Raw genomic sequence first — 11529 nt, forward strand, 5'->3', positions numbered from 1 at the left:
CAATTCATTGATACTTAATTCTTTACTTTCCCTAGTGCTATCAGATTAGTATAAAAGGGTCCTTAATTTTTTTCTATTATAAATTCTAATGACATTTCATTTTTAATGTAATTTTTATAGGGCAACACTATATGACAGATATTGGAAATTAAATAACCCACTAAAAAGAATAATAGTTTGTTACTGAGTGCCAATCTTACTATTCAAGACTTTATGTGGGGAGCATATACTTTATAGAGCATGCGGGGAGAAGAAAGAAGGAAATGTAAATTTTTTTAGGAATATTGTGTATGTATGTGTGTGTGTGTGTGTGTGTGTGTGTGTTCTGTTGGGACTTGGAATGAGAATATGAATGATTTAGAGAAAAAAAAGAAAATGGGGAGAAGCAATCTTTTATTTATTTTTTAACTGAGCAGAAACATGTTAAATGTAAGTCACCTTCTACCTGTGGGAACCTTTAGGTCTTTTCTCAATTACTTTTGGATGTAACCAAAATAGTTAATATTTATTATGTCAAAAGAGGGAAATGCCTCTGTAAAACTCATTTCAAGCACCAACAGCTAAGAAGGTGCATATATTCATTATTTAGAGAGGGTAAATTCTGAACCTAAGGAGACAAACACAATCTCTGCTATTCAGGCCTAGATTCTGTCAATCAGAGTGATCAAACTTTGGGTGAAGCACTTGGGTCACAAATTCCTGGAACTCTCATCTATATGTCCCTTAATGAGATTGTCCTATGAATCCACTGGCCTACAACATGATCTCTTGAAGTTTCTAAAACCTACCTGGTCAAAGAGCAGTCATGTTTCTCATCACATGGACTCAAGTGAAGGGAAGCCTTTTTTTAAAATTTAGTGACATTTGGAACTTACAGCCTGGAAGCCTCTGATTTATCTGTACACTCTTGTGTAAACACTTATCTAATTAACCCAAAGGGAAAATACATTTGTCTTCTCTTCCTTGAATGATCCATTGCCTCAGATCAAGGTGGGAAGTGCAACTGGGGAAACATTTAAACTTTTAATCCTCTAGTGTTTTTTTTTTTCTCTCAAATTTGATAAAAGTCTGGATGGAGATCTCAGTTTATATTGCCTTTGTGTATTGGTGATGGAGAACATCAGGGAAAGGATTCATAGAAGGAAGAGGAATGGTGGTGAGGGCCAAAAATCTTTCAGTTAATTATCAACCATTCTGTCCCCAAACTTGAATATTCAGATAGAAAAACTGAATTAAACTTCATACATATTAAGGCATTAATGTATGCATTGTACTGTGGAAAAGAAGAAAAAAGGGGAGGTGAAGAAATTTACATTTGTAACCTGCTTTAAATTTTATCTAGCACTTTGAAAAGAACATATTCTTCACTTATCAGAATAATCTTCTGAGGAAAATAATACTTTTCATTATTTGCCCATTTTTCAGATGAGGAAGCTGAGTTTCAAAGAGGTTAAATCATAGAATAATATTATCATAGATTTGATCTGCAGAGGACATCAGAGAATATCTGTTCCAAGATATTCCTTTTACAGAGGAAGAAACTGAAGTCCAATAAAATTCATTAATTTATTCAAGGTTAAAAATTTAGTAAGCTATGTTAAAGCATACTAAATTTCCCAATCTCTTTATTAGAAATAAGGCAAGTAGGTATTAATCTAGTACTGGACTTTGAGTCAGAAAGACCTATTCAAATCTTGACTTGGACATATCCTTGAGTAAATATTTTAACTTATCTCTTCTGTAAAATCAGAATAAAAATAGAACCTACTTCACAAGGCTGTTTTGAGGATCAGATGAATGACAAATGTAAGGTGTTGAACCTTAAAGCAGAATGTAGAATCTAGTTATTGTTATTACTGTTATGAATATTAACATCATCAAAAGACCTTCATACTTAAACAGGAATGAAATTTCCCTCATTAATAAATAAGTGAATCTCAAAGAAACTGTATCCTAGGCTGAAATCATTTTGTAAAGACCAACAAGTTCAGGGAAATACTCTGCTCTCCCCAAAGGTAGCATTCAAATGGTGACAGAAGGCCTTAAGGATAATCATTTTAAGAACAGTTCTCCTTTTTTCATACTAGACAAGTTTGAATAAAGAATGATTGAATGACATGTCAGCAATATGTGGGCATTTTAAATTCTTATTCTTTTCAATGAATTAAATACTTTTACTTAAATACTCAATTGTTTCTTGATCTTGACTAGATGACCTTGTCTTGGTTTGAAAATATTCTAAAATACTATAAAAACCTTACTTGGGGAGAATTTCTAACAGGAAGGAAATCTCAACTCCTTGGCCCCTTAGGATATACATATGCACAACTAGATACTTATCTATGTGTATATGTCTGTATAAACATACAGATATGCACACATTTTTGTATGTATGTATGTGCATGTATGTATCTATATATGTATACACACATATATATTGCTAACAGATTTGAAGCAAGAATACAAGACCAAACATGGACTTATAGAGTTTCTGGTCTTTAGGGAGGGCAAAACATGCCCTGTTCCCTCTGGCCTTCTCAAAACTATTATAGCAATTAGATGTCATAATCTCCAAAATAGTAAATTTAAAATTTCTTTAGTATCTCTTTTTAACACACACACACATACATGTGTGTGTATATGCACACAGTTAGGTATCTGTATGTAAACAATATACTAGTATTTAAGTATAAATAAACGCACATCTATCTATATGTTTTATTTACATATTCTCTAAAACACATATGTACACACATGTGTACATAGATGTGCATATTCCATTTCTAACCCTTTCTTGATTTCTATTTGTTTCTATTATTTAGTTAAATCACTGAATTACTGACTGCAAATAGTTGGAAGCAGAAATGAGGTTGGAGTTAGAAACTAACACACGTGTGTATGTATGAATGCTGTGTGTATGAGCAGGTATTTGTAAAGTACACATAAACATTGCCATACATATCAATATATGCATACACACATACATACATAGTTACTCGTAATATGACATGAATACATATCTCCCCTTTGAAACAAGATTTCCCTGGGTGTGTCTCATGTTGTTCCCAAGTATATTAAAATTATTGATGCTGATCTCAGTCACTGATGATTTATCTGCATTGTATTTAAATATCTAAAGATGAAAACTGATCCCCAGGTGTTCCTTTGAGATTCTTGGCCAACCAAGTGCACCAATATTTATTTCCCAATAACAGGCATTTCAACTGGAGAAATAGCAGAAATCAATTGTAAACTCATTCAAGATCAAATCATGTTAGCTCCTTCTAATATGAGTCAAGGCAGAGGGTTCAAGGCTTCTAAAACTAATTTTCAAAGGGACTTAGACATCTATCACAAGAAATGGCTAAATGACTGAAAAAGTTGTAGTATATGGTTGTAATGGAATGCTACAATGCTATAAAACTGATGAGCTCAACGATTTTAGAAAAAACATGTAAAGACTTGCATGAAATAATGAAAAGCAAAATGAGTAGAACCAAGAGAACACTGAATATAGCAACAGTAATATTGTTTTAAGGATCACTTTGTGGGGCGGGGCTAGGTGGCACAGCGAATAGAGCGTTGGCCGTGGAGTCAGGAGGCCCTGAGTTCAAATCTAGCTTCAGATAGGTAAAACTTGCTAGCCGTGTGATCTTGGGCAAGTCACTTGACCCCAAATGTTCTACCTTCCCTCCTCTAAATCCCCCCCCCCCCAAAATTTAAAAAAGAATCGCTTTTGGTGAATATGTGATTTATTTATTATAAATATACAAATTAACTACAAAGGGCATATAAAGAAAGATAATAGCATCTAGAGAAAGAACTAATAAGCATAAGTATGTATAGAATAGTGATGTGTGTGTGTGAGTATGAGTGTGCATCATTATTTGTGTCTAATGGTAGCTATCTGTAGGGTGGAGAGGTAGGGAAGGAAAACAAAAGAAAAAAACAATTTATTGCATATTTGTAAGGAATAGCAAGTTATGCATAGTAGGTTTGAGGTTCATGTACAACCATCTTTTTATTTATCTTATGGAAATATTTGTTTTTTTCCATAAATTAAGAATAAAATAAATAAATACCTGGTAATTGGGAACAAAACAATCATTTTCACATATAGAATTCAGTATCACCTTTTAGAATGTTGATTTTGAATTTTTCTCCCAAACCTAACTATGCCCCACTTGTAGTGTATTATTGACTATGACTACAGGACTCACCTTTTACAATAAATATTTAATCAATCAATTTAAAAAGTTTCATTGTGTCCTTTTTTGATGAAAATAGTAGTAGGAAGAGGAGGAGGAGAAAGAAGAGAAGGAAAAGTAGCAGCAGCAGTAATAGTAGTAGTAGTAGTAGTAGTAGTAGTAGTAGTAGTAACGATTGATACAGGGCTTTTAGGTTTAAGAATATTTGTCATTTCATCCTGAGAACATCACAGTGAAGTAGGCATTATGGGTATTACTATGTCTATATTGTAGATGAGAAAGCTGAGGCTGAGAATGATTAATATCCCTCTGGATTCAGAGCTCATGTTAAAAAACAAATTATAGCTTGCATTTCCAGTACAATACTGAATAATCTGGTGATAATGGGCATCCTTGCTTCACTCGATTTTAATGAGAAGGCTTCCCACTCATCCCTGTTACAGGTAATGTTTCCTGATGGTTTTAGAAAAGTACTACATATGATTTTAAGGAAAGCTAAATTTTTTCCTTTTCTGTGAAGTGTTTTAATAGGAATGAGTGTTGTATTTTTTTTAAAAAAAGGTTTTTTAACATTTCTTGAAATAATCATACGGTTTCTCTTGGTTTTGTTTTTGGTATGGTATATTGTGCTGATTGTTTTCCTAATATTGAACTAGCCTTGGCTTCCTGTTTTATGATCTTTCTGATAGATTGTTTTAATCTCCTTGCTGATAGTTTATTTAAATTTTTTTTCTATCAATATTCATTAGGTAAATTTGTCTATAATTTTCTTTCTATGTTTTGACTCTTCTTGGTTTAGGTATTCATAATCTCCTTTGGACCAGCTGACCAACCCCCTTACCATCTGTGGTCTAAGATTTCCAGAAACTTCTCTGACCAATTCAGTCCCAAAGAAGGCCTGCTAGCTGTACTGGGCTCTTGTCCATCCCAACTCCAGCAAGACTGACTTTTCCTGCTAAATATCTACATTTTCTTGGGCTGGAAAATTTTTTCAATCTGTCCTTTTTTAGGTTCTGCTGCTCCAGAAATTGTCTTGAGTCATTATTTTAACATTTTTTTTCATGGGAATTTGGGAGAGCACACATAAGAGCTCCTTTTTCTCTGTCATTTACTTTTGCTTCATAAAAATCAAAGCATCATTTTAATGCTTATAAAATGTTTTATAAAGGTGATCTCATTCAATCATAACAATAACTCTGTCACATAGGTACTGTAGAGATTGTTCCCATTTTACACATGAAAAAACTAAGGCCCTATTTAATATACCAGTCATAGACACATAGTTAGTAACCATCTAAAACTGAATTTGCATATTTACTTGTGTAGGTAAATGTCCACTCACATCTTGTATTCCAGAGGGCAGAAATGCAAGCATTGGGTAGAAGTTGCAGAAAGGGGCCCTTCAACTCAGTCCCTTCCCTTATACTGCCCACATCATTCTGGACAAGTCATTTACACTCACGTGGATTAAAATTGTTCAGTAAAAATTAAAGTTTGAACTCAATAATTTGTGATGTTTCTTCCAGCTGAAGATAATTAAAAATAATAACAAAAAGCCTGTGATTATAAATGAAAAAATTCGTTATGTATATTAAGTACTTAGTATTTGCAAAACACTGCGCTAAATATTAGGGATACACAAGAATTAAAAAAAAAAGACAGGTCCTGTTCTCAAGAAAGTAAGTAAAAAAAAATAGTCCTTGTTACATTCTACTGGGAAGGAAATACAATATAAATTTATGTAAGTGCAGTAGAAAATAGGGACGGGAAAAGACAATCTGATGATCAAATTCATAACTCTAGAGTCTGGGGGTGTGGGAAGATAAAAACAACACTAATATCAATAGAGATTAGGACTGACTTCCTCTTTTTTTTTTTTTTTTTGCCTTATGGAGGGCAATTGGGGTTAAGCAACTTGTCCAAGGTTACACGGCTAGTTTTTTTTGTGTGGGTGTTAAGTGTCTGAAGCTGGAACAGAACTCAGGTCCTCCTGATTCTGGGGCCAGCGCTTTACTCACTGTGCCACCAAGCCACCCCAAATAAGGACTGGCTTCTTAGTGAACCTGAAACATTAGGTGATCTTTGATGGAAGTAAAGCTGAGATGAGAAAGAAACATATTGCTAACAGAAGGAATTTTCCCATATAAATTCACAGGTGATAGAAGTGTAGGAAAACATGCTAAGACTGAGTTAATGGCACAGTTTGAAAGCAATATAACACCCATATTATTATGTCCTAGAGCCATGGAGAGTCATTAAAGTTTTCTGGGAAAGGAAGTGTCATCGTGACACTTGTACTATATAAGAACATTCTAGTAGCTGTATAGAAACTACATTGTGAAAGGGGAGAGATCCAATTGGGGAAACTATTAAAAATGTTGCTTTAATAACCAGTCAAACAACAAACATTTATTATGTTATGGTACTATAAGAAATAATGAATTTGAAGGATTCAGAGCAACAGGGAAAGACCTAGAAGAACCAAAGCAATGCACACAGAGCCAGGAATAAATATACGAGGAAAGAATATAATAATGTGAATCAAAAGAACAAGAAAATAAAGTGAATTGTAATACAATTAGAATTGCCAGACTTAGGCCGAAGAAGAAATAGAGATTGTATTTCCCTAACATCTTTGTCGAAGTGGCTGATCACTAGTGAGGGACATTAAATATGTTGGTAAACATAAGATATTTTGGTTTTCCTTCCTTCCTCACTCTCTCCTTCCTTCCTTGCCCTATCCTTCCTTCCTTCTCTCCTTCCTTTGTTCTTTCCTTCCTTCCTTTATTTCCTTCTTCAATACTTCCTTCATTTCATTTTTCCTTCCTTTTTTTCCCTCCTTTCTTCCATAAACATTCAACTTGTCATATGCATATAGGTATTTAAGTTTTAAAAAGAGTTTTCCTAAAAAGAAATAAAGGAAGGACGGAAATAAGAGAGACATGTTAGACAATATTATTATCTTATAAAATTGGACTGTCACTAGGCCCTGACAGAAGTCACTCCATGTTTGAATACTGATTGACCTATGTATCTATCAGGAAGCTCCTATGTTTTTTTTTTAACAACTGGCTTGGTCAGCTAAATTTCAATTTTTAGCAATGCAAGATTTTTTTTTAAAGCAATAGGGGTTAAGTAACTTGCTCAAGGTTACACAGCCAGTTATTTCTGGGGTGTGGTGCTGAGTATCTGAGCCCGGATTTGATCCAGGTCATCCTGACACTGGAGCCGATGCTCTTACTCGCTGAGCCACCTGGCTGCCCAAATCAGAAGTTTAGAAGATGTATTCTTTTTTTTTTTTAAGCAATTGGGGTTAAGTAACTTGCTCAAGGTTACACGGCCAGTTATTTCTGGGTGTGGTGCTGAGTGTCTGAGCCTGGGATTCGATCTCCAGGTCATCCCAACACTGGAACCGGTGCTCTTATTCGCTGAGCCACCTGGCCGCCCCAGCAATGCAAGATTAATAACTAACCTCTTAGCTAACTTCATCCAATTGAGGTATGTGTTAAGAAACTTTTCTAATCCCCAGTGTCCTGGTAGTTGATAAAAGGGTTCACAGTACACAACATCCACTGGTTGACTACTACTGACTACTCCTAAGGTACCTTTACCACTCAGTTCCTATGAAACTGACCAGTAAAGCAATCAGACAAAAGAGAAGTAGCCCAGGAGATCCTGTCACTTGCTTGGGGCACTAGTCTGATGTACACTCAAGCTCATCATGTTCTCATAGCTATGAAGGAAGGGCAAAGGACCCCCAGAAACATCCATACTCTTGTGCTTAATACATTTTTTGACCCATAATCATTTGGGTCTTTATGTGTCTTTTAATATCTCAGTATCTCACTCATGACTCTCTCATATATCCCTTTTTATAAAATGTGGTTATTGAGCCTCAAAAAGATTAAGTTACTTTTCTGATAGAGTGTGAATCTGGTTTTGCTAATATTAGTAAATTTATGTTAAGAACTCCTTATTCAATTCAGAGGGATAATTGCTCGACTTTCTATTGGTATAGAGTGAAGAAACTCCCTCAACCAGGCATTCTCTGCAACTTCACGAAGAGTTGTCTAGATGAATTGTAGGTTAAATGACTTATATCTGGTTACGTAGCCACTACAGAAGTCCATGTTCTAGGTCCTCTTCACCATTCAGAACTTGGACAGTAAGTAAAAATATCACCTTGGATAATGCCATCTGATTATGTGTATTTTAGGATGATGATACCTTTATACGTAGAACTTTCTTGGCTGCATCTTTCACATCCTTGTTCCTCAGGCTGTAGATCAATGGATTCAATACAGGGATCACAATAGTATAAAAGACTGAGATCACTTTGTCAGTATTGGGTGAATACAAAGAACTGGGCCGGGAGTAAATAAAGAGGAGTGTCCCTTGGTAGATGGCCACAGAGGTCAGGTGGGAGGCACATGTGGAGAAAGTTTTCTTCCTTCCACTGGAGGATCGAATCTTCAGGACAGAGAGGAGAATAAAAAAGTAAGAGATGATGATGATGATGAAACAGATGATCTCGACAGAGCTGCCATAAGTGGAGAGTAATAGTTCGTTGATGGAGGTGTCAGTGCAGGACAGCTTAAGTAGTGGGGGGAGGTCACAGAAAAAGTGGTTGATGATGTTTTTGTCACAATATGTCAATATGAAGGCAAAGGAAGTGTGCACCAAGGAGCTCAAGTTGCCACCAATATAGGACAAGACAATCAACCACACACAAATGCCACGAGACATCACAACAGTATATAACAGTGGGTTACAAATGGCTACATAGCGATCATAGGCCATAGCAGCCAAGATGAAGGACTCTGTGTCAGCAAAAGTACAAAAAAAGTAAAACTGGAGTGCACAACCATAAAAGGAGATCGATTTATTTTCTGAAAGGAAATTGAGTAGCATTTTGGGGACAATGACTGAGGAATAACAGAGATCTACGAAGGACAGGTTGCTAAGGAAGAAATACATTGGGGTGTGGAGACGGGGATCCACCCTAATTAGCATCATCAAGCCAATGTTCCCCATTAGAATCATGCTGTACATGAGTAGAAACACCAGAAATAGGACAACTTGTAATTCTGGCCTTGTGGGAAATCCCAGCAGAATAAATTCAGTTACTAATGTATAATTTCCTTCAAGCATTTCCAATAGCAGGGTGGTTTTTTTTTTCCTTTTAAGAGAAAATAGAGGAAACATTGTCCAGATTATTTAATGACAGGCAAATGTGTCTAATTAATTTCCACAATTATTCAACAGTAATCAATGGAAGTATATTGATATTTAGAATTGGAAACAATCTTAATGATCATGTAATTTAATGTCCTCACTTTACTGTGGAGAAACCTAAGGCCCATTGAGATAAAGTGAGTTGAGCATAAGTAGGAAGTAGCAAAGGTAGGAACAGAATCCACATATTCTTAGTAAAAGTAAGATTTGAACCCACATATTCTTATTCCAATTACAATATAATCTCTACATAAATTCATTAGCAAAAAACAAACATGTTCTTTCAGAGTCAACTAAAAAACAATTATTAAGTAACCATGATATAAAAGGTGTAGAACACGATCGTAGAAATATCAAGATAGAAGTTATCACCAAAAAATTCATCTATTAATTAATCTGGTTATTTACTGAAAATAACATTGAAGTTAAATTCAGTTTTGTGCCAAAATCATGGCTATGCTTCTAGATTATAAGAAACAATTTTCATATATTCCATTTGGCTCTCTTTTACAATGTGTAAAATAAAGAGAAAAAAAATTAATTGATGAGCATCATATATATGTATATATATAGTGCCTTAGTTAAATAATTTCATTTTATCCACACAATAATTTTGTGAGATAATTTATACTGATCTTCACTTTATAGATGAGACCTGCTTTTTATAATATATAAAAATATATGTACATTTTAATATATTATATTTATAATATATTATATTTACAATTTATCAAATATATTATATAATATATAAAATGATTTTTTAAAATTTATAAATCTTTATAATTAAATTTATGCTATAAAATTTTAATTCATAAAAATAAATCATTTTTATAATTATTTCATCAGATTCATATGACTCAGACATATTTGATGTGGGATTTTATCACTGGTGTACGTGATACAAAATCCAGCACTATAGCTATAGAGTACACTGCTTCTAGATTATCTTCAAATTTTTCTTAAATTCTAATCACCAAAAAATTGCTTTGCAAATAATTGTAAATGAATTCATTCTTTTGGTTATTTAATCCTTTTTGCGATTTGTGAAAAAATTATTTCCTTTAATTCTATATTTATAGAATAAAGCTTTTATATATCTCTGATTATTCTCTATATTTTTTAGACACCAACCCTCTATTAAAGATAAAAAATATTCCACTTGTCTGACCTTTAGTGAGATTCTTGTGTTCTATTGACTTCATACACAAATGTATGCATATGGTTATATATGTATAAAAACCTACCCACACACATGCTCTGTGTGTGTGTGTGTGTGTTTTGTTAAAGGGAGGGGCTGATTATATTTCACTTGATTGTCTTACAGTTCTCTAAAATCATATCATCAATTGTCCCATGATTTTTTTTTTTCAAATAAGTGTCCATTGCATGCTATCTGGATTATTATAGTAAAGTTTGGTAATTAAAAATAGACAGGCAGATCATTTTCAAGAACTCTACTCAAGTAAAATCCTAAAATGAACGGGCTGAATAATGATTACAAAATCCAATGATAAATGACTGGGATAACACAAAAATTCAGCAACTAAGGCAAAGCAATAAGAAATGCCATGTGCCCCTAGACCCATATCAAAATGTAAATTATTCCAAGCACTTATGAAACCCAAGTGCTTCTTGAATTTAAGTGGGAATTGAGGAAACATTATATGGATTATTTAATAATAGGTAAATTGATCTAAATATTTTTTTACTGTAATTGCAGGATAATCATTAAAATAATCTTGTGGATTTAGAGTTGCAAGGAAGTCTAACCTCTTAATTAGCAACCCTGCAGCCTAGTGAGAAAATAATATGAGGAGGTAATAAGTAGCAGGGGTAGGATTTGAATGTGGGTATGCTGACTCCAAGTACAATGTTATTTCTTCTTCCCATTTTAAAATAAATTCCCTTATCCTTCATCATTCAGTACAACAAACAATTTTTATATGCTCACTCAGATTTCCTTGGCACTAAGTTCAAAACTTTGTCAACTTTGCCACCCTCCTACCTCCTAGTAATGGGGAATTTCCATGAATATTTAACTATGATGCCTTATTTTTTATGGAGATAAATCAGAGGCACTTAT

The 11529-nt window shown here is 34.0% G+C and overlaps 1 protein-coding gene across 1 annotated transcript; it reads right to left on the reverse strand.

Moving 5' to 3' along the window:
• Nucleotides 1-8420: 8420 nt before the first annotated feature.
• On the reverse strand, nucleotides 8421-9359 carry OR5I1 (olfactory receptor family 5 subfamily I member 1). Its single transcript, XM_069090997.1, has one exon. The coding sequence runs from the start codon at nucleotides 9357-9359 to the stop codon at nucleotides 8421-8423; it is 939 nt and encodes a 312-aa protein (XP_068947098.1).
• Nucleotides 9360-11529: the final 2170 nt, after the last annotated feature.

Source organism: Petaurus breviceps, unplaced genomic scaffold (assembly GCF_028583685.1).
Source record: "Petaurus breviceps papuanus isolate PSGF00001 unplaced genomic scaffold, PetGlider_PUasm1.0 188, whole genome shotgun sequence".
Lineage (NCBI taxonomy): Eukaryota > Metazoa > Chordata > Mammalia > Diprotodontia > Petauridae > Petaurus > Petaurus breviceps.

Coding starts and splice junctions, on each gene's coding strand:
- OR5I1 (XM_069090997.1), bottom strand. CDS start 9,359: ATGCTTGAAGGAAATTATACATTAGTAACTGAATTTATTCTGCTGGGA.